This window comes from Bufo gargarizans, chromosome 4, assembly GCF_014858855.1.
Source record: "Bufo gargarizans isolate SCDJY-AF-19 chromosome 4, ASM1485885v1, whole genome shotgun sequence".
Lineage (NCBI taxonomy): Eukaryota > Metazoa > Chordata > Amphibia > Anura > Bufonidae > Bufo > Bufo gargarizans.
In genome coordinates, this window is record NC_058083.1 from 85,637,397 (window position 1) to 85,661,687 (window position 24,291).

The 24,291-nt window shown below is 45.0% G+C and overlaps 1 protein-coding gene across 3 annotated transcripts in view; it reads left to right on the top strand.

Annotated features, from left to right (window-relative positions):
* Positions 1–24,291, top strand: part of PPP2R3A (protein phosphatase 2 regulatory subunit B''alpha) — a 194,190-nt gene that overhangs the window by 102,334 nt on the left and 67,565 nt on the right. Inside the window, exons 1-2 of one of the 3 annotated variants that reach the window (XM_044288772.1) lie at positions 1,691–1,949; positions 12,224–14,637. In XM_044288772.1, the coding sequence (XP_044144707.1) occupies positions 12,688–14,637 (1,950 nt within the window). In that variant the 5' untranslated portion in view covers positions 1,691–1,949; positions 12,224–12,687. Of the gene's footprint in view, positions 1–1,690; positions 1,950–7,329; positions 7,348–12,223; positions 14,638–24,291 lie in introns of those variants that run through there. The other 2 variants (XM_044288773.1, XM_044288771.1) reach the window with 2 other exon arrangements.

The following is a 24,291-nucleotide window of genomic DNA, read 5'->3' on the forward strand; positions in this document are numbered from 1 at the left end:
ACAAAAGCCCTATTTTACGCCTTTTTGATACCAGAATTCTGGAGTGAAGGTATGATAAATCAGGGCCATTGACTTCATTGCGTCCATGGACCGCATTTTGCAGCCAAGAATAGAACATGTTTTGTCTTTTGCTTTCCTTATCCGCGTGTCCGTTCTGGAGATGGAATATGTCCTATATTTTACACACCCAACGAAGTCAATGGGTCCGCCCAAATAAAAGATGCAGCACAAATATCGGACAGACACCATCCGTATTTGGCTTTGCATTTTGTGTGCAGGAGGCCTTGTATTGTAAAGTGACTTGCGTTCACATTTTAGGTGCTGTAGAACAATTACTAATCCTGTATACGGCTTTGCACAGATTTACCACAGGGGCTCAGGCCGGATGAGGAATGTGATGGAGGGATAGATCATTTTATCTTGCTTTATAGAACTATTGGTTGGCTAACTGTGAGACTGAATTTTATGCCAGAATTGTGGCGCAATATTGGCGGAAAATAGTGCCTCTTAGGCCTCGCCACTTTCCCACACAGCGCCAAAGCTTTTCATGAAGTCCCAAAAAAAAAAAAGGGTGGAAACGCGTAGTTGAGACAGTTTGTGGCACTCTTTAGACAGATTCTAGGCAGATAAAAGAAGAGCGAATCAATCGTCTCGTCATCAGGACTTCTTCCTCTGTGGGGGGCTGTCCCTGCAAGTGAAGAAGTGCCCACCTGCCGCAAGAATGACTGGGCCGGACATTTAAAGGGCATCTGTCAGCAGATCTGTACCTATGACACTGGCTGACCTGTTCCATGTGCGCCTGGCAGCTGAAGGCACCTGTGTTGGTCCCATGTTGATACGTGTCCGCATTGCCGAGAAAAATGATGTTTTAATAGATGCAAACGAGCCTCTAGGAGCAACGGGGGCGTTACCATTACACCTAGAGGCTCTGCTCTCTCTGCTACATGTCAGAAACTGACCTAAGAGTAGTTAGACTTCAGCAAGTCCAGTTAATTACTGGCGCCCCCTTGTGTTCCTAGTATTTCACCCACTGTGGACTCTGATACTGTAGTACCTTTCCGCTTTGTGATTGCTGTTATAGTTTAGAAGATTCCTCCGATCTGACCGTTGTCCTGGCGCAGAGGCTGCAGAGCTGAGTTTGTCATTTAACTGTCTTGAATGAAATACCCTCAGCAGGGTTACCTGCAGTCCTATGTAAAATCACATTAGTGCCAAACGATATTCTGCACCTGTTTCACCTGTACTACATATGTTTCCGGGAAAGCTGGGTAACGCATGGCTTCAGGTTTGTCTCTGACTTTTCCAGACTCCTGACTGGGCACCTCCTGGTGGATAACCGGGCATATTTGCATTTGCAGGAATAGGGAAAAGCTGGGTGCAAATGTTGGTCTTGGTGCAGTTTTAGTTACTGGGGGGCACACTGCTCATACTGGTTGTACTTTCTGTGGAGCATGTTGGGTCTCTGAAAGCATTGCACCCTGGCATGCTCCCATGGCTGACATACGTCCTGGATGAACCCCCCGTAGCTGGATGCGAGCCTCCTGTGTACAGCTGTGAGTACAGTACAGCAGGATCGCCCCTATCTGTACTACCATCTCCACCCTCCTCCTGCATCCCTCACTTTCACGTTTTTTCCCCTCCTCCGCCCTCCCTCCTCGGCTACAGCTGCTCTGTTTTGTGTTTAAAAAAAGCTTTCAAAGTGCTTAGTCCTGTTTGTGGAAGCATTAAATGAGGAGAAGTGTCATCTGCCCCTGGTGGTAAAGAGGCTGCTCCCCTCAGCCGCCCTGGAGACCAGCGAGGGCTCAGCTGCTCCGCGCACTCCTCTCCAGAGAAGATGTGATCTGACGAGTGTCTGCAGAAGCTGCTCCTCTCCTTGATGTGCAGCCGGCCTCGCCGCTGGTACGTGTTTACCAACCCCGGTGCTCGCTGAGAAGACATCGAACCCTCCGGTAAACTTCTCTCCGTTGCTTCGTGTCGTGTAATGATGGGCTGTTTTGTCTGGGAGCACTTTTGGGATTTGTCAGATGAAATAGAAGAGCAATGTAGCTGAGCGGAGTTTGTCATGCAGCTCTTCGAGGGCAGCATTTAAAAGCCAGTACAGTCAGGTCACCTGTAGCTCTGTGTAAAGCCGCAGATAATACAGCGATAGATTTGGCCAGGTGGCTAACTTCTGTATTGGGAATGTGGGCAAGCAGTGGAGAGTGGAATGGTGTACTGATGGATGAATGATACTGGTTTCCAGTTTGATACGGCATAGATCACATGTAAAGGGTAACTCTAGTGTGTGTGTGTGTATGTATATATATATATATATATAATTTCTTGTCACAGGTTTATATTGGAGGGGATCCAGGTTGTGACCCCCGACCATCACCAGGAGAAACTGACCGATGTGCGTAGCTGAGCGCTGTCCCCCGTCAGATAGCATCAGCAATATCTATAGCCCGTGAACAGCTCAATGAAGGTAGACGCCAGAGGGGCTAGCCCTTTAAAAAAGTTGGCAGCTTATTAAAGTGCAACTTCTAACCTATGTGTGGACCATGTGTGATAGGAGGTGGTCATGGGCACAGACTGATTTGGAGTTGATGCTAGCATTCCCTTTAGGCTACATGCACACGACCGTATGTGTTTGCGGTCCGCAAAAAAAGAAAAACGGATGACGTCCGTATTCGTTTTTTTTTTTAACCATTGTATATGCCTATCCTTGTCCGCAAAACGCTCCTATTTTTTTGGCGGAATGAAACCATGAACAACGGACGCAGAAAACAAACTGTTGACTATCCGCATTTTTTAACAGCTCCATAGAAATGAATGGGTCCGCATCCTATCCGCCCCAAAAATTTTGCGGAATGGGTGCGGACCTATTCATTTTCTATGGGGACAGAATGGATGCGGATAGCACACAGTGTGCTGTCCGCATCTGCATTTGCAGAGCGCGGCCCCGATCTTCGGGTCCGCAGCTACGCAAAAGATAGAACATGTCCTATTCTTGTCCGCAGCTGCGGACAAGAATAGGCATTTCTATAGGGATGCCGGGCGGGTGTGTTGCGGATCTGCAATTTGCGGGTCCGCAACACACCACAGACGTGTGAATGGAGCCTTAGACTGAAGTGGTTCATAACAGGGAGCAGTAGATGGCATTACAATGCTGCAGCAATAGAGCGAGCCTTGACTCCAGGTGCTGGAGCTCTGAAAAGTGTTTTCTTTTAAGTCTTCCTTTAAGTGATGGAGGGTGGTGTGTGCTATCATAAAAATAGGGAGAAAATAAAAACCCGACTGATGTCTGACCCGTTGTAACAGATTTTTTTTCCCCTCTTATTTAGAGTTTAAAAAAATAAAATATATAAATTGTCTGATGGTTGTCATAATGATGCAGTGATGGGGCACGCGATTGCTTCTGGATGCATTTCAGAAGAATTCCCTGTCTTGATTCTTTCCTCACTCATCCTGATCCTCCTATTTCATGAATATAATGCCAGGACAAGACCTTGTTCCCTGTCTTGATTCTTTACTCATCCTGATCTTCCTAGTTCATGACTATAAAGCAGGACAAGACCTTGTTTCCTGGCCTGATTCTTTGCTCATCCTGATCCTCCTAGTTCATGATTATAATGCCAGGACAAAACCTAATTTCCTGAAGTATGTTTTAGACCTTATTCACACGCCTGTGATTTGGTCAGTGATTTCTATCAATCACTGTGAGCCAAAACGAAGAGTGAAGCCTCCACAGACATATGGTATTAGGGAAGGATCTTCACCTGTTTTGAGCTCACAATCACTGATGGAAATCACTGACCGAAAACAGACTATGTGAATCAGGCCTTACTCTGAAGCGCTGCAGAGGCATGCACAGAAACAAATGCCTGCTTTGCGGCTCCCCTCCGGCTTCTCCATGCCTATATGCCTTCAATAGCCGTTGGACAAATGCTTTTTTTGGCAGACAACTCTCTCTCCCAATTCCTGTATACACATGCACACTCGGTTCAGCAGAGCATGCATGTGTGTTCAGTGGGGAGAGAGAAGGAAGCTGCTGCAAGACTTGTCTAGTGGCTGATTCTCCCGGGGACGACTAAAGCCCTGTGCAAAAAAAATAATAAAAAAATCTGTTTGGCTGATCCTTTCTTCCCCTGACATCATCTGTCATGACAATGTTGGGAGTTCTCCATACAGTACACCAGTCCTAAAGAAAACAGCGGGTTCAGACAACAATAATATACTGTAATTCTCATTTTGCTCTAAAATCATTTTTGCAATTGGTCTTTAGAAAAATAGTTTCAGCAGTTTTTGTGTTACAGGGGTTACATTTCAGTCTATTTGCAGACGGTCATTTTTGGTTTACCCTGAGTCCCTTGGGTTGTGTAGAGCTCTTCTCTCTGATCTCCTGACCTCATTACCACTCATTTAAGCCATATTCTTATCAGTTTGATATAATTCAGCTAAAATGGGTTTTTGTGTTTAGGAGATCAAAGATACGAGCTCTACACAACCCAAGAGACTCCCGGCAAACAGAAAGTGGCACTCTGCCTATAGACTGAAATTTAACCCCTGTAACACAAAAATTGCTAAACATTTTTATTAAAGACCAATGGGGGAAACTGTCAAACAAGCCAGTCATGGAGAAGGGGACGGGAGCCATCCAATGGATACTGGTCCTCAAGCCCATCACTTTCTGAGGCTATGTATGCTCTGAAACTGCAGCATTTTGGAGTACACCGTGCTTCGCTGTTATCAGAGAGCCTGACGCTCTTCCATGCTGCTGACGGTTATGGCAGCATTAATCCGCTGGCTTCATTCACACTAGCACAACTTTCAGCCTGAAGCTGCAGCATCTAGAACTAAACATGGCGCAATGAATGAATTGTGACTAGAAATTTTTTAATGCAAAAGTTGTTACCGCTCAGCCCATAAAGAGACCATAACGCAAGATGGATTACAGTGTACAGCGTGTCTCCAGTCCCTGCGGTGCAGGTTATGAGCTGTCGTTGTTCTGTTGGTTTATATCTGGGTTTTCGCCGTATCTTATATTCTGTGTGGTTTTTCCTAACAGATCAAGTTTCCTAATTGGCACCTAACACAGTCAGTTAAGTCAAGGGCAGACTTCAAATGGAATTCACTACTACTACTATGATGACTAGTACTATTATTAATATTATTACTACTACTACATCTATTACTATCAGTTCTACCATCAGTAGGACTACTACATCTACTATAACTACTACTACTACATTTATTACTATCAGTTCTACCACTACATCTACTATAACTACTACTACTACTACATTTATTACTATTAGTTCTACCATCAGTATGACTACTACCCCCACTACTACTATTACTATTGCCACTGGCGTAGCTAGAACTGACTGCGCCCCACAGCAAATTTTCAAACTACTGTTGAGGGGCCCTGACAATAAAATCTTTTAGTCCTCCTCCTAGGTGGGCCTCTTATGGGTTTGGTCTGCAAAGCAGCTGCTTCCCCTACTTACCCTATAGCTATGCCCCTGAGTATTGCTACATCAGCTACCAGTACTATTATTACTACTACTATCACTAATACTACTAAAGTACTAATATTGCTGCTACTACTACAACTACTATTATTACTACTACCATAATTACTAATATTACCGATAGTGCTACTACTACAGCTTTTACTACTACTACTACTACTACTACTACTACTAATACACTACTACTATTACTACTATTACTACTACTAACATTACTACTACAGCAATTACTTCCAGCAACACTACTACTACTACGAGAGCTTCTACTACCACTACTAATGATATTACTGCTGCTATTGCTACTCCTTCTATTACTACTACTGTCACTAAAACAATTACTACTCCTATTATTACTACTACCATTACTATACTGTTAGGGGGCATTCACATCAACATTATTTTTCAGTTTTTCTGATCGGTCAGAAAAATAAAGAAAAAAATTGATTCTGTGCATCCATTATGCACATTTGGCATCTGTTTGCGCCGTTTCCGTCAGAGATCCGTTATTTCAGACAGAAAAAAAGCCCTGCATGCTCACTACCATAACCCCATTATTTCTGTCGTCTTTTATTAGCAATGCTGAACATGTATCGGGTCGGTTTGGGATGACTTTGATACTGAAGAGCAGTTTGCCATCGCTCTGTTTTCTACATTGAGGGCAGAGGCATAATAGATGGGAAGACTGGTCCTAATTTATCATGCCTTGGCTCCAGAATTCTGGCTTTAAAAAGTTGCAAAATGGGGGTCATGGGACTTTTTTCACTCGCTTGCGAAAAAACATTTGCAACTTTTTGCATTTTTTAAACCACTCATTCCGTTTTGAAATGTAGGTGGTGAAGTGGTTGTGGTCCGCTGTGTTAATGAGTTTCACTCCGGATTTATCATTGAGACTTTTTTTTTAAATCGCAATCTCACTCTAGGAGGAGGGTGAAGGAGGAAAACTGGAGGAGCTTTTCTAAACAATAGTGGATCAGACAAATTTATTAAATAACATAACCGTTTTATAAATATGGCATAAAGTACAGAAACACAGATTCAAGCAAAATTTACTTTAAATATTCCCCTCATGATAAATGACCCCCAATATGTGATGGATGGCGGCTTTTTTCTCCAGACATTGGAGTGGATGTATCATAGGCACATAAGGGATGTGATGTTTCTATCATCCTCCAGCGACCTGGTTGTATACATTTCCTATAGGTTTAATATTTCTGCCCTCAGAAGTCAGTCTGTGACCCCCATAAATGGTGGAGGCGCTGACAGCATAGGGCCCTTGTACAAAATCTGTGAATGGGCCTAAATTATTCTCCTGGCCCCCTAAGCCATATTTCTTTCAGAAGAGTGGTCTCATGGCATCTTTACCTAGTAATTCTTTACTTGTAGTATGGGCTTCCATCTTACCTATAGGGGACCTTTTCTAATCACCGGCGCCCCTGTGCGGGTGAACAGGCAATATAGCTGCCTCTGAATGAAGATAGTTGTGGGACCGTGTTCTTCAGCCTAGTAGCTTGGGTTTTAACGTAATGGGCATCTAGGCGCCGGGATCCCCGTCAAACTCCCTAGGTCGGGGGGCCCAGGATAAGTGGCGCCTCCTTCCCAGCTCTCATTAGATTTCTCTCTGACTGCAGCTTTTCTGCTCGCTGTTTGCTTTCCCATAGAAATATCAGTCATGCGGGTGTACAGTTATAGTCTGGAATCCGAAATGTCCCCAGAGGGGTTGTCGTTCTCCACACATTGTGACTGAATGGTACATAGTTAGCCTGTATATAAACCCCAACCAGGCGGTGTGAAACTGTGCCGCCGTGTATCGCAGGCCTGGTATTCTGGACAGGGGGTAATGTGTTTTAGTGTATTATTATTCTTATTTTTTTTTACAGGGACCCTAATTTAACTTTACTTTTGAATTAATGAGTATTGGGTGGAGGCCTCGCGGGTGGCCGGCCATAGACTTGCCCTCCAGCAGATGACAAAGCAGATCCTGCAGCTGTCTGGTCCCAGTTGTAGTTTTTTCGCTAACACTTTGACCTCGGATATTTTTGACTCTCGGGCTTTGTCAGCTGCCATCTAATTAGCTTTTTTCTTACCCCTTCATGTCCACGTTCTTCCCTCTGCAGCTATTTGTCAACTTCAGAGAATGAGCTTTTGTGATGGATGTGACTTGCCCAGGGTATTGATTCCCCCTTTTTTAGTGATGTTGTCAGAGGCACTTGTACTCGTGTCAGTCATGTTGTTATTTCCAGGACAGAGTAGATTATGGACTTTAATTTGAGACTTTAAAGGGGTTGTCTCACTTCAGCAAGTGGCATTTACCATGTAGAGAAAGTTACTACAAGGCACTTACTAATGTATTGGGATTGTCATATTGCTTCCTTTGCTGGCTGGATTCATTTTTTCCATCGCATTATACACTGTTCGCTTCCATGGTTACGACCACCTTGCAAGCCAGCAGCTGTGGTCTTGCTTGCACACTATAGGAAAAAGCCCCAGTCTCTTTGGTAGCCAAGACCACGGGAGTGTGCATAGGCCGGAGCTTTTTCCTATAGTGTGTAGTAGGGGTGGGCGGTATAGGCGATATAGGCGATATGCGATATGAATTTGGGCCACGATATGGATTTTCGCCATATCGCCTATATCGCCGGACCGCGATATGATCGCGCGCACCATGTTCTGAGCCGGCCGGCACAGCGGAGGGAGGAGGAGGGAGTCTCTCCCTCCCCACTGTGCGCGGCTGCCGCTGAACACCAATGAGGACAGAGTAGGAGGAGGAGGGGAGGGACTGTGGCCACTGCACTACCAATGAATGTGCCGGCCATATCCCTCAGGGTCCCCCTCCTCCACCCCATCATTGGTGGCAGTTTGCAGTTCCGATCGGAGCCCCAGCAGTGTAATGCTGGGGCTCTGATCGGTTACCATGGCAGCCAGGAGTCACACTGCTGTAGTCCTAGCTGCCATGGTATGTTAGTGAGCAGAGAGCAGCGCATTATACTCACGTGCGCTGTGGCCGGCGGTCGCTCCTTCTTCTGTCTGTGCGGCGGATAGCTAATGCTTACAGCATTAGCAATGCGCCGCACAGACCTATGAGAAGAAGGAGCGACCGGCGGCCACAGCGCACGTGAGTATAATGCGCTGCTCTCTGCTCACTAACATACCATGGCAGCCTGGACTTCAGCAGCGTGACTCCTGGCTGCCATGGTAACCGATCGGTGCCCCAGCATTACACTGCTGGGGCTCCGATCGGAACTGCAAACTGCCACCAATGATGGGGGGAGGAGGGGGACCCTGTGGCCACTGCCACCAATGAGTAATACTGGGGAGGGGGGGGGTTGCGTTACCAGAGGGGGCAGATCAGAGGCTGGGGAAGGGAGGCAGATCAGAGGCTGGGGAAGGGAGGCAGATCAGAGGCTGGGGAAGGGAGGCAGATCAGAGGCTGGGGAAGGGAGGCAGATCAGAGGCTGGGGAAGGGAGGCAGATCAGAGGCTGGGGAAGGGAGGCAGATCAGAGGCTGGGGAAGGGGGGCAGATCAGAGGCTGGGGAAGGGGGGCAGATCAGAGGCTGGGGGGGGGCAGATCAGAGGCTGGGGAAGGGGGGCAGATCAGAGGCTGGGGGGGCAGATCAGAGGCTGTCGCCATGGTCAGCTCCCTGCTGTTGTGTGCACTATGCACAGGGCAGCAGGGAGAGTGTAAAGTCCTATTCACCCTAATAGAGCTCTATTAGGGTGAATATGACAAGGGTTCTAGCCCTTAAGGAGGCCAATAGTTAATAAATAAAAAGTAAAAAATAAATAAAATTTAAACACCCCCCCCCCCCAATATAGAAAACAATATATCGCAATATATATCGCATATCGCACATGCTTAAAATTATATCGCAATATAGATTTTAGGCCATATCGCCCACCCCTAGTGTGTAGCACGACCACCACTACTGGATTGCAGGGTGGTCGTAACCCTCTGGAAACAAGCAGTGTATAATGTGATGGAAAAATGAATCCAGCCAGCAAAGGAGGCAGTATTGACTATCACAATACATTAGTAAGTGTCTTATATTAACCTTCTCTACTTGATAAATGCCATTTGCTGAAGTGAGACAACCCCTTTAAACAATGAAGAAAATGCCGGGCTTGTTGGAGAGTTGCAGTCCCTTTCAGTCAGCTGATCAGTGGGGGTCCAGGAACCCCACCAATCTGATATTGTGATGGGCCATCAGTATTACTTGACTGGACCATAAAATCCCCAAAAGATTTAGCTTTTTGCTCCTTCTTCAACCCCGATCCTCGAGGCTCTACCAAAATACAGTAGTAGAATTTCATTCAGATATGTAATTTTTTCCCAAAAGTTTGCTGGAGATGTGGCAGAAGTGACGGCGGCAGGACGATGAGAGAGAAGATGTGGAGCACCAAGAGACCGCGTCAGACATGACATTGACGTAATTTAGCATCAGTGCTGGTACCATTCATGGAAGCATGGGCGCTGGGTCGAGTCAGGGCCAACTAAAAGAACCTAGGGCCCGGCATGTACCAGCTACTACAGAAATGGCTTACAGCATGAGAGCTTGGTTGCTATGGGCAACCGCTTTACTTTTTGTCTGCTGTCATTTCAACACACAAGGCCTCTGGTGTTCTTCAGCAATCCTTGATGAAAAACTAGACTTGAGGACCATAAAAATGTCGCTCGAGAACTGGGTTTTGACTCGAATACAAAGCTTGATATATAGATATTCCGGTTTGCAGGCTGCAGAAAACCAGGCTGGTCCCTTTCATGTGGTGAAGTTCGCAGGCCTTTCAGATGTTTATCTTACAATTTGTTGTAAGTGGGAAAAAATAATGTCCTCGGCTGGGACGACGGCTTTACTTGAAATGATTTCAGAATAAATATTAATCCAAGAAATGGTATTTATCTTCGGAGTAAGTCTGAAGTGGCCAGCGCCCGGCGGTTATTTCAGCTGTCAGTGCACTGGAGCCTGCGAGCACTCAGCCGTAAATTATTGGTGAGGACCGCCGACCGGGTAAATGGCAGAGCTAAGGTTGTCAGCTGGTCGTGTGTCCTCACGGGGTGTGTCACACACGTGTAAGCTCTCATTCATAGACCGCAGTAACTGCTCTAAAAGGGATGGCGAAAATCTATGATTGATAGTTAGCACATTTTCAGTAGCACAACTGGTACGCTTTAGGTCCAATATGGGTATTCGCTTACATCTTCGCAAATTGCATCCTAACTTTTCCAAATGACTCTACAATACTTAAAGGGCTATACCCATCTCAGACATTAATGGTATATCGCTAAGTAATGTCAGATCCGAGAGGACGGGCCCTCCGAAGTGAAGGAGAGCACACACCGCATGCACGGCCACCTCTCCATTTACCGCTATTGGACTGCCAGAAATTGCCAAGCCAGCACTTGGTTATTTTCGGGACTCCCATATCGGTGAATGGAGGGTGGCACGTTTGCGCAGGACGCTCTCCTTCACTTCGGAGGGCCCCGTTCTGGAGATGGGAGTTCCTGTTCCTGTCCAACATTGATGGCCTATCCCTTTAATGCAATGAAGCAGTTTTACCACCATACATTAAGTATGCCTTATAGGAGCTGTCGGTTATCCAAGTTCTCAAACAGCCCCCCCATGTGCCGGGCCCCTCACAGGTAATATGCTTACCCTGCTCCCAGCGCTGCTCCTGGTCCCCCGCACCGCCACTGCTGCTTCTCCCTGTACTCGGATGAAAAGATTCGGGGTTGGGGGGGGGGGGGGGGAGCAGCCAATGGCAGGCAGGGACGAGCCTCTCTAGTATAGATGGTGATGCTAGGGAGGCTCGTCCCCGTCCCTGCCTGCCATTAGCTGCTCCCCTCTAAACCGGATCTTTTCATCCGTGTACCTGTGAGGGGCCCGGCACATGAGGGGGGGCTGTTTGAGAACTTGGATAACCCCTTTTAAATATTGATGACTTAAGTCATTAAAAAAAGATCGGCTAGGTCCAACTCCCGGCACCCCAACTGATCAGCTGTTTAAAGTATACCAAGCACATACCATTGTATGGCAGCTTAAGAGGACCTTTCACCTTTTCATGTCTGTTTCACTAACTTGCATCCCCCATGTCATTTCTGGAGCATCTATTCTTATGTCTCTATGTTGTGTCATACCTTTATTATTACTTCTAGAAGTTTATGAATGAATTGCTGGCAATTTTGTGTGAAGGTCCAGATGGGTGTTACCAGTTGGACTTTCGTCTCAGCACAATCTGACATTATCCAATCAGTGCTGCTAGTGTCAGACTGTGCAGGGACACATCCCAAAGTGAAAGCACCTGTATTGACCTTAATTCCAAAGTGCTATCGATTCATAAACTTTTGTAGGAGTACTAAAGGAACTACACAACATAAGAAATACATGTCAGAGAATTGTTGTTAGAAATGGGATGCAAGTAGTTACTAAAACAGACATGTCAGGTGAAGTGACAGCTCCTCTTTAATCCTATTCACTTGAATGCGACTGAGCTGCAGAAAGGCCATGTGACCGATGAATGTGACGTCACAGGCCGAGGAAGAGGCTGCAGCACTCTCCCAAGCCTCGTGGCCCTTTTCATTTCTGACTGGCGGGAGTGCTTGGAATCGGACCACCACGATCCAATATTCATCATCCGTATTCATGTCCTGGACATCATTTTTACAAATTCTCCATGTGGTTCTTACATATTTTTTTTTCTGTTTCTTTCTTCATAGGTAGTCCTTTCATTGACTAGTATGTCTGAAGTTTCTGAAGAGTAACCCCTCGCAGTGCAAAGAGTAATAGAGATTTGAAATTTCTACAGAAAAACTACAAAAACCTTGCGACTTGGCTGTATTTGTATGGCCATGTTCTTGCAAACCTACGTGAATATTTTCACATGGAGCCTCTCAAGCGAGCTAGAGGCCAGATACAGAGAGAAACCATCATCGGATCCCCATCAAAGTCGACAGGGAACTAACAACCCTCATTGGATTACTCTGTGAATTGTTGTGGTTGGGCGTTCTATTTATTCTCAGCATGCGTGTTTTTGAATGGTTTTGTTCTTTTTAATACCATTTCTATGAGATGCGTCAAGCCTTTTCCATGTGGATACATTTTACATGGATACTGAAGTGTAAGATGGCTGCACATTTTTGAGTTGCTTCATTTTTTTAAATCTATTTTATTTATTTTCCTGATGGCTGCACCTTACAAGGTGATTGTGAGCAAAACCATATGTTACAACAGCGTGGTTCTGGACAATAAGTTTCAGAATGTAGTACATTACTGTCTTGGAAGTTGTCAGGCTCATAGACTTGGCGTAGAGTGCCTGGTTGCCCATCACACCGTGTGCTCTGAACTTCTCAAAGCCCCTGAGGCAACCCTCAGTCATGGCGGAGATGTTGGCAACAAAATCTCAGTGGGTGAAAGTGTGGTTTGTGGTGAGGATTATCATCATCTGAATCTTAGGTTTAAAAAGGCTTCCACTATTCAGAATACCAGCAGCTTGAAGGATATAACAGGTGAAGCTATAAATCTGGCAAGCGGAAAAACAAAGGAGTTCTCTTTTGAAAAGCTAAAGAATGCCTCAAACCAGCATGTCAATCTCAGGAAAGGTCGAAAAGTCCGTCCCGAATCTTTTGGCAGGAAATCAGCCGACTATGACTTTATTTATGGCCAGTTTAATAACAATGAAAATTGTCCACCTTTTGGTTTGCTACAGTCTCAGGGTCCCGAAGAAAAAACATTAATGTCCCACGGCACATCTTTTGAACAAAATATTAATTTAGCCTCTCTGTATTTGCAAGGACTTTCAGAAGAGAACCTGATAAACCAGATTTTGAAGAAGCATAAACTTGACAGCTCTGGATCTGGTGAGGATATAAAGATGTGCTTAGACATTCTTCTGAAATGTTCTGAAGACCTGAAGAAATGTACTAATATAATAAAACAGTGCATAAAAAACAGATCGGTTGGTGGAAGCGGTAGTGGAGTAGGAGATGGAAAGGGTTCTGATCATTTTCCAAATCCTGAGATCATCTATATGAATGTAATGGCAAGGCTATCCTCTTACCTGAAAAAGCTCCCCTTTGAACTGGAACAAGGTTCCCACGGAAGAACTGAACCTAATGACCTAGCTGAACTTGTAAAAAGCCTCAACAGTCTGCAGCAGCATCCATTTTCACCAATATACGGTCATGAACAGCCACCAAAGTATGAAGATGTTGTTCAAACTCCCCCTTCCTTGAAAACTATATCATCAGCCACCAGTGAAAATCATGAATCGACTCCCCAACGAACTAGTGACACCAGTACAGTAAAATCCATCCCAGATGTAGCTCCTCCATTACCTGCAAAGACTTGGCAAAGAAATAAACAGAGCCAAACTAGTCCTGTAAAAAATAATTCTACAACTGCTCAGCAAACCAGTCCGCCAACACATTTACCCACTAAGGAGAAGTTGCCAAGGAACTCAACAGAAAAGCTCTTTATTGAAGAGGATTCAGATTCACAAATATCTCCTCACCAAAAGAAGTCGCCAACCACGTTTTCACCAGTAGCATCTGAGAGTAAACGCTTGTCAGCTGAAAGTCTGTGCCATGATCCTTCTACCAGTTCTCATGCACTTACTGGGACTTTTCTTCACAACACTGCCAGTGGAAATGCCCAAACTCTCACAGCTCCCATTAATGTGAATACAGCCGTGCCAATGAGAATGGGCAGGAGCCGTGACCATGAGGAAATAGACAAGCTGCTTTTAGACTTGGAACATTTTTCTCAAAAAATTGAAAGCACTTTAAAAAACCCATCAATGTCTTCACCAGCACCTTCCAAATTGCCAACTGGACTGCCAGCTCACAATGAGGATCTAAAAGCACAATCTGCACTTGGAAAAGAATTTAGTATGAGTACCACTGGAGACGATGACAACCTTTTGTTGCGCATATTAGGCAGTATTGAGGACTTTGCTCAGGAGCTTGTGGACTGGAGGTCAGGTAAAGGAACTCTGTCCAAACAGAAGGAAGTTATGCAGATCCTTCAAGAAACTTTGGTTCCTCAGAGTCCTATCCCGTCCCCTAGTTTTCAGAACCAAACCAAGGATTCGGGCTCTACTTTGTCAATTCAGCAGACACCCGAAGTGATCAAGGTAAGCACATTTATGTATTAAAATAAAATGTTTTCAGATTGTTGAAAATCTGTGAAAAAATATGACGCATGGTGAGACATATGAAGTAACATGCCAAATCTAGATGCAGCACATGAGTCTGAGAAGGTGGCACGAGAGAAATAAATAGACAAGAAATGTGTGGCCAATTTCTTTGCCATGCTTTAAGGGGTTGTCCCACGAAAAATATTCTACAGTTTTAAAACCAGTGCCTGGATCGAATTACTTTTGTAATTAGATGTAATAAAAAAATTTGCATAGCCACAGAGTTATTCAATAAAATGTATCTGTATAGCGCCATCTCCTGTTTGCTATTTTCTTATTTCTTTGATATGCTCAATAAGAAGGCCGCACATGCTCAGTTTCATCCTTCCATTGCCTCCTGAGTTGTGATAGGTAGATCTGAGACACGCCCCTTAGTTGCAGCAGAAAAGACACTCCTTTTGAGTTGCCACCTTAATATAAATCTAGCAGAGCAATGAATGGGGAGATCTCTGGATCCATGTTAGGTACAGGGCTGGTTCTAGCTTTGTTAGAAAGAGATTGTCACTATATGATGTTTCATTTTAGTTTTTTAAATTAGTCATGGGAGAACCCCTTTAAAGGGGGTTTCTGAGATTTACTACTGATGACCTATCCTCTGGATAGTTCATCAGTATCTGATCGGTGGGGGTCCGACACCCAGGATCCCCGCCGATCAGCTGTTCGAGAAGGCAGTGGCGCTTGCAGTAGATACTGATGACTTGCCCAAAGGACTGGTCATCAGCAGTGTTGAGCGAACTTTTGTTCGGGTTATCTAAGAATTCCGTTATGGATTACGTTACTAGCGGAATCCATAACGGAATTCTTAGAGAACCTGAACTTTGTACGCCGAATTTGAAACACAAGTTCCCTCAACACTAGTCATCAGTATTAAAATCTCAGAAAACCCTTTTAATTATAGCATGTAAAAATGTGGGTTTATCTCTGTAATGCTGCACCCCTTTTTATTGATGAGATTTGGCTGAACCCCTCTTCAAAATCCAGCTACTCCTCTACTGAATCCTCCTGCCCTCTGCCATTCCATTCTGGATCACAGCTGGTGGACTACAGAGAACATAAAAGGGTTGTCTCATCTGAGACATTGGTGGCATATCGCTAGTATGGTGGCTATGTCTAGAATGGGGTCCCCAAAGTGAACAAGAGCGAACCGGGCAAGCGCGGACACCCTTTTGTGGAAGTTCCAAAAATAACTGAGCGCTGGTTCTGCTATTTCCGACAGTCCCATAGAGGTAAATGGAGAGGTGGTCATGCATGCGTGGTATGCTCTCCATTCACTTCATTGGGTCTTCTGAAAATAGTGCACTTGGCTAATTTATGAGCTCCCACAGAGGTGAATGGAGAGCACACTGTGCATGCGCAGTGCACTCTTTCACTTTGGGGTCCCCATTCTGGAGACAGGTGCAGGTTCCAGAGGTAGGACATTGGTGGAATATCTTAGCGACATGCCAGCCATGTCTAAGATGACACAAGCCCTTTAAATTGGTACTGAGAAAACACTAAAAGTGTCCCCATGTCATAGGCTGCTTCAAATTGACAGGAGGAGAGGCCAACATAAGTAGGCAGGGACAACTCAAGTAGGTGAGGTCAGCAATACCATAGTGCAGCAGTGTAGAACCAGCAGCTCCTTTGTGGTGGGGCAGAAAGCCATCTGAGGACACCACCTGATCCCACCCGCCTGGTACATAAGTACCTGACGTTCCCAGTGTTATTGTTAGGAGCATTGGGTTGTTATGTACCCAACTGGCAGCTGTGGCAACCCCCTGGACACCACCTCCCGGGAATTTTCCATGTAGGGTCCATAGCCAGTCTGCCCCTGCCTACTGTATTGTGACCCTTATTCCTTTTAGATTGTGAGCTCTAATGACCAGGGTGCTCTTTTTTTGTACCTCGTTGTTTCCAATGAATTTTGGGCATTGAATTTACCCTGTTATTGTCTTCTATATATATTTCATATTTCTTATTGCTCCTTACAAGGAATTGCAGTACTCTATATTGTAGACATATTATATATGATATCTGCATGTTGCAGATATTACTGCGATGTCCGTCATTCTTGTATTCCCTCTCTAGTCTGATAATGGACGTCTTCGCCGTGTGCCGGTAAAGTAAAACCAGCAGACTACCATGTATGGAGCAGCGGTTAAGACCTTTGCAGAGCTTGCTTTATGAGACTGGCTCTATATTATCTCTAGGGAGCTCATTGATGAGACTTTTCTCAGCTTGCCTCCAGTGTGAGCTCTCTAACATATGTGCTCAAAAATGCTGCTGAGGTCATTTGAGTATTTCTGATATCGGCCTTTGTTAGCACGTTGTTAGCGTTCCCTGCTGCGTAACCCTCTAAAACCGCAGACGGTTCTTTTTTATCCCAGCGCATTACTTTGTCCTTGCTTGCCTCATGTACTTACAGGCTCGGCACAAAGGTTACAGCTGTACGGATCAAATCTATACGGCTTGTAATGCCATTCACCTATTCTGTGTGAAGTGTAGCATGTACTGAGTAATAATGAGACATCGTTCGTGTATAATCCAGAGCATGCTCTGTCAAGTTAATCATCTGGGTGTCAACCTAAACTTAGAACATTTTGTGAGTGGAAAAGAAATAATAATAGCACTACTTACAGCATGTAAAGGCTATGGACACCTTGGGGGCATTTTTTTTTTATCACTGCTTTCTAAAATTAGTGATTTGTTTTTTATTAAAATGTTATATATTATAAAGTTTTCAAAGTTTTTCCCTCTACAGCTTTCATTGTATCTGTAGACTGTTGCTTCCGCCTTTTCAGTGAATTAGTGAAGCAGCTGCTCTGACATCTCAATCTGTAGACCTTAGCTGTACGTTCCTAACAGCTCATAAGCACTCATTGTAGCTTGATAAGAACATTAGTGTTTATGAGCTGTCAGGAGTTCAGAGATGCAGGGCCATCAGAACAGCTCTCGGACCCTTCTATGACGTCTAAATGATCTAAAGAGGGCAACATCAAAACAGTATACGAGGCCTAATAGTGCCGTGCCTGCACCTTTCGCCGGAATAAGGCTACTTTCACACTCGCGTTTGCGGATCCGTCATGGATCTGCACAGACTAATCCGTTCAGATAATACAACCGTCTGCATCCGTTCAGAACGGATCCGGTTGTATTATCTTTACCATAGCCAAGACGGATCCATCTTGAACACCATTGAAAGTCAACGGAGGACAGATCCGTTTTCTATTGTGCCCGATTGTGTCATAGAAAACGGATCAGTCCCCATTGACTTACATTGTGTGTCAGAACAGATCCGTTTTGGTGTCCGCCTCTAAAGCGGAATGGAGAAGGAACGGAGGCAAACTGATGCATTCAGAGTGGATCCTTTTCCATTCAGAATGCATTAGGCCAAAACGGATCCGTTTTTGGACCGGTTGGGAGAGCCCTGAACGGATCTCACAAACGGAAAGCCAAATGCCAGTGTGAAAGTAGCCTAAGAGTAGATTGTTGCTGTGGAAAGTACAAAGGTTTCCGGGGCAGAAGACCGAAATCCTGATCAGCTTTATCCATCTACGCATACAGAAGCCATTCATTAATATCAGGAGAGGGAGTCGCGGCACCGTATGACGGGTTGCGTTCAGGTTTCCTGGCAGTAAAGCCTTTAATTGTGGCTTGGCATTTTTCCCTGCTTTTTCTTTTGGGAATATGTTGACATAATAAAAGAAAAGACCTAAATTATACATTTCAGTACAAATTTGGGCAAAGCATGCCCAGGCTGCTGAAGAAAAGTACATTTTAATGAGTCATGTGGACTGAGTCTGCATATTTTACAACTTTATTGGAAAAAAAAAATTTGGAAAAGAGTCTGTCATGCATTTTACCGAAATCCAAATAATAGAGATGAAAGTCGTTCCTCCGTGATTCTTCCACTGGCTGTGTATGTGTGGGTTTACGGCTTGTTTGGGCAGGAATTTATGTTCCTGTTTGTGTCGTGTGTACACGATGCTGTAGTTATGTCACCTTTCTAATTATACTTATGTAACTATGACTAAGTACAGCTTTGTAATCGATAAATACTCTTAAAGAGGTTATCCCATATCCCACAATTAATGTCAAAAACGAAGCCCTAGAGAAAAGGACAACAACCAACATAATACTGTCATATAGTGCCAATATAATACTGATATATACAGTATAGCCAACATCATACCACCAAACTGGGTCAAGATAATATGGCGTATCTGTACGTACTTAAAAACCACTACATTGCACATTTTGCAGCTCAGTTTCCAGATAATACCCCCATACACCATTAAGCATGGTGGGTTTTAGTTTGCTTCTTGGGTTCCCATAGCATGCAGCTCTAAAAGCTCTAAAGCCTGATGGACCCCATTATACGTTAATGGGGTCTGTCAGGCACCATTCGTGTCTGTGTGTGATGGATTTGGCACCAGGTCATGGCTTCTTTTGAGAAGAAGGGAAGAAAAAGCGGCAAATACAGTGCCCTGTGCAAAATGGTTTCTTTATACCTCACACATTTACAGTATATAGGACATACCCCAACTAATGGTGTTTTAAATTACTTATGGTTCATATGACGCCCTTCAGCAGACCCCCAAATAAATGCAGAGTAGACCTTAGACCTCCTAAATAAAGATGTAGATCCCAGGCCCCCCATCCTTTTCATTATACACAGCCTGGACCAGAACACCATGGATAGATTATAGACAAGCCCCTGTATAGGGGGAGGAGCAGGATGGCAATGGCAGGTTGACACGCAGTGTGGAGGAGAGTGATTTCCCTTAGCTGGTGAAGAGCTCACATTTGTACTTTTCTGGACACTAGGGCACTCTTTTCTCCCAGTATAAATTGGGGCTGCTCTGCATGGGGATGCATACCACAGATTGAGAACCACTGGCTTTGAGATTTGGAAAAATGGGGACCTGCTAAGCTTGACTTGTGATATCAAGTTAGGATAGCCCTTAGAAGACCACTTAAGGCTGAGAATTGGTGGTGGACACCCTTCTACAAAGGGCTGGTTGCTGGAGGTTCCATGAGCTGGACCTCGGGGAGATGAGCTGTTGTCTGGTGACTATCTTTATAGAACAAGTTGTGGTCCTTTTAAAGAAGTCTTAGACTGTTTTGATCTGTGAATCACATTTGCGAGTTCTTATTTTTGTATGAAGTGATGGAAAGCTAGGCTTAAAGTAGGGGACTAGGGATCTGCCAACCTCTGGACCTCACTGATGGGATTCTTTTGCAATGTGATAGGAGCCTGTAGTCCGCAACCCAATTTTTTAGGACTAGTACAGCCTGTAAATGTATATTTGATTTGCCTTTGGGTACACTGCAATTAGTTTGTAGAACGTGTCTCTGTAGACGGATGCAGAGCTGCTGCGTGGCGGCAGGGACACAAGCACGTCCTGACTGTGGTGCAGGATGAGGTTTCTCAATGTGTTGGCTCAGCAGGAGATGAGGAATGCTGCAAGAGCTACACAATTACTGGAGCTGTTTGAGGTTTCTGGATGATTAAATGGAAGCAGACTGGAGTTTGCTGTACAGTAACAAACCAGAAGATTGGTTTTCTCCATGGTTTTCGGTAGTTCCGCGATCAATGCACTTTGAGGTCTGCATGGTGTAGTTCAGAATTGCATCATCAGCCACATTTATAAGTTGGCAGAGAACAGTAGGACGCAGTTTATATACCTGAATATCTGAGATCATGGCTTATACATAAAATGGAGGCCACAGCGTAAAGATATATAGCGCTCACAGGATTGCATTTATAAACTGGCTTCTTGGGAGGTTCGCAGTTCCTTTATATGCCGCCTCCTCTATAAATTGCAGAGTATGTATAGATCCCATTCATGTGCCATTTATAGAGGTTGCCCTTTGAAGATGACCCCTGTACATGTGCACTCTTAGAGCATATGGAGGTCGTAGAGCATCCGGTCCATGCATTGGAGATGCAGATTCCCTGGCTATGACAGTCTTTTTATAAGGGGATGGTTGCCCCCTTTTTTTTTTTAGGAAATTCTGTTGCTTCCAAAATCGGTTTCAAAGTAATTATGCTGCCATGTAGAGTAGGTACCCCGAAACATAACCATACCTGAATTGTGAAAATCCGGTCCTCTAATTCTAAGAAATGCTTCTCTTTATTTTGATGTAGATACAGTTTTCCATGGGCTTGGCTGTGCCGTTTGGTGCGCCATCATTTCACCAGTAACTCCGCCCAGGCCTCCCCCTCCTGTTTAATTGGCAGTCTCTGGAATTGTAGAGCCAGTAGCAATGACTCAGGGTAAGCCAGGTGCATCAGCTGTAGCAGCCCCTCCCACAGTGCACCGACTGGAGCAGCCCCACCCATGGTGCACCGACTGGAGCAGCCCCACCCATGGTGCACCGAATTGGTTTAATACAGATGCAATTAAAGTATACCTCTAATTATAATAAATGTCTGATAATTTTATACAGTTATATCACATGTTTTTATTGGTGGTGGGTCTGTACTCTGAGACCCCCCACCATTGACTTGTGCTGATTCAATTCCTATCGGCTTCTCTGGGGTTACTATTGAGTGCTCATGATGGGCAGTATGCCTGCTTTATAGTCTTTTGACCATCTCCTGAAAGCAGGAAAACCTGCCACATATCACAACTGCCATGTCCTCTAATAATACCTATTGGACTTCTGTGGGGAAGACCTGCCCATAATAGCATAGCGCCTACCAGTGTGGTTGACGAGTCTGAGTTTAAAGGTGGATCTCTAAGTAAAGTAGATCATGTCTAGTGGTTGCCAGTATTTGTCTAATCGTTTTTTTAAGAATCCTTTTAATTCGGGAATGGGGCTGTAGATGTGCTCGGTCTAGAAGGGGTTATATGTGTTTACATACCATGTCTCAGAGACACCTAGTCGCCTGAAGGAAATTAATCCTAGGACTGCTCTGCGAGGGGTGACTCCAGGGAACTTGATGCCAGCTTCTGGCCGTGGACCAGCTATGGAGACGTAGGAAGGATCTTCATGCCAGCCTGTCGTTGTGCCGCCTCCTCCCTACAAGCCCACTTAGCAGAGAAAATTGATTTATAATACTTAATTGGCTTTTCCTGTGAAACCACAACACCCTTCTAATAAAAGCCGTAAAGACGTGCCTTCAGGAAACCTAGTGTAATTTAACAGAATAATGGAGGGTTGTCACTGAACTGTCGGGAGGGAGACCGCAGACAGATCATCATCTATGGACTAAGGGCCTAATTTTATGGGCCAATACGCAGAATAGGGAGCAAACTGTCTGTTCCCAATCATTGCCCGATCATGCGATTGCATGCACATGTAGCAGTCAATGTGTTGCCGCATAAACGATCGGGTCACCGGACAAACAAGCATTTGTTGGTGTATTTCAGCATGCCCAATCCTATGTCCTCAGTGAAGATAAGTCACCACCAGGGGTGACTGGCATCGGCTTAATCCCCATTGAGAACACATGCATACTCTGTGTTCATTTGGAGGAATAGCGGTCAGCGGAACGAGCAGCTGTCCACCAGCTATAGAAGGTGTATGGCCACCTGTCGGTGTGTGTTGGAGAACACTGCACTCCCAGTGCATAGTAGCAGAAGTATTGTCCTGGGGACACAGTCGCAGGCAATTGTCATTGATAACTGAGCCCTGGGAAAGGGTATTTTTCACACCATTAAATTTGAAGGCTTTAATGTAGATCTTGTGATAGTTCTCTTTAAAGGAGTCAATGGGAACCTCTTGGGCAAACTCCCCCAACGTGGCCAGATCTGCAGAGAAAGCCCCTGGATTCCGGCTCCTTCTTTCCCCCTGGGCCATACAACTCTCGGATCTCCCGGTGTCCGCATCCGGTTTACAGAAGTCACGTGGCTGCTTTAGTCGTGAAGTGCCTGCCATGGGTCACGGGACCCAGTGACATGACACATGGGAGACACGTAACCGCTGCAGGCATTTATTGACTGCATTGGCCACTACACCTGAGAACTGAAGCGCTTGGGGGAGCGAAGGAGCTGGAACCAAGCTGCAGAAATCATCCAAGTATGATTCCCTCTGCAGGTCCGGCCACTCCGGGATGTCGGGCCCCCAGGGGGTGAACAAACCCTTTAAATCATGCTATAGATTTCTTAACTGTTTGTTGGCTTTACTGTCAATGTGTATCAGGTCCTGGGGAGCAGCTAATCCGTAAAGCCTGCCGCTTGTGTTCTTACTGCTGGCAGTGCAGGCCGATAAAGCTTCTATCATTTAAAAATTAGCATTTGTTTTAGAGATTTTTTTGTGCGCATTGTTTGTGAAAATACATTGACGAACTACATGTAATGGATTCACAGATTTTAATTATGAATTTTAATCATGCATAGCAAGCACTTGGAAGGATCCAGCAACAGGCATAGGCCTTAGGGCATTGACAGATCTCAGCCTGCTCGTGGAAGCCGTGACTTGTAGTGTAATTTACTCGTAATAAAATGATTAAATAATATACATAATGCAATACGTAAGCAGAAGCCATCAAACAGAACCTCCGCCCTAAATATAAGCTAGTATAGCCAGTGGATATATATTATTACCGTATATATACATCACTGCATAAGTTATAGTGGGGCTGTCCCACAATTACACGTTCCACTTGTCTCTTTAGATCAAGCAAAATATCACAAGTCTTCAGTTAGAATAATAGGAAAAAATGCTTCTGTGTATATATTGCTGTTACAGGCTTGATATGTCGCCCCCTGGTGTTCTTTTTAATCTACCTTATATTTACAGACTGTAGTCCTGCTACAGTCCCATTAGAGGGTTTTTTCCTGAGTTTAATATCGATGGATAACCCTCAGGATGATTGCTGGGGGTCCAGCTTCCAGACTTCCTACTGACCAGCATTTTGAAGAGGCCAGTAATGTCACATTCGTCGGTCTAGGCGCTGATCGGTCACTATACAGTGTACGGCACTGTGCTGGGTATGCTGTGAAGAGGAGCCGCAGCCTCGTCAAACAGCTGATTGGTGGCAGTGCCAAGAGTCAGAGCCGCATCAATCAGATATTGATAACCTATCCTGAGGATAGGTGATCAATATTAAACTCCTGTAAAATACCCTTTAGGGTCCAATGACACGTCCGTATAAAAAGGGTCCGCATCTGTTCCACAATTTTGCGGAACAGGTGTGGACCCATTCATTTTAATGGGGCCACAAAAAATGCGGACACATCCGTAGTTCTGATCCCCGGACCCACAAAAAAGATGGAACATATTCTATTCTTGTTCTTGTCCGCAGCCACGGACAAGAATAGGCAGTTCTATCACAGGGCCGACAACTTATTCCTTATCCTGCGGTCTGATTGGCAGGGTTTGACCGCCTTGCCCCTTTTCCCCCGGTCTTGAGAACAGAGTCCCATGCACCCCCGTTCCTGTGATCGGCAGGGGCCCCAGCGGTTGGACCCCGTCCAATCAAACACTTATCCCCTTTAAAGAGTCAGAACCCTGCCCTGTCCTTGGGTGGAACAACGGATGGATATTGGTTGTGACAGTGTTAGACCTGTACTTCTTTCCTTACGAAGCCATGTCAGGGGTGGTGAACTGATTACATCTGTTATATCCCCATCTTGCAAAGTAATTGACTTACTCAGACCT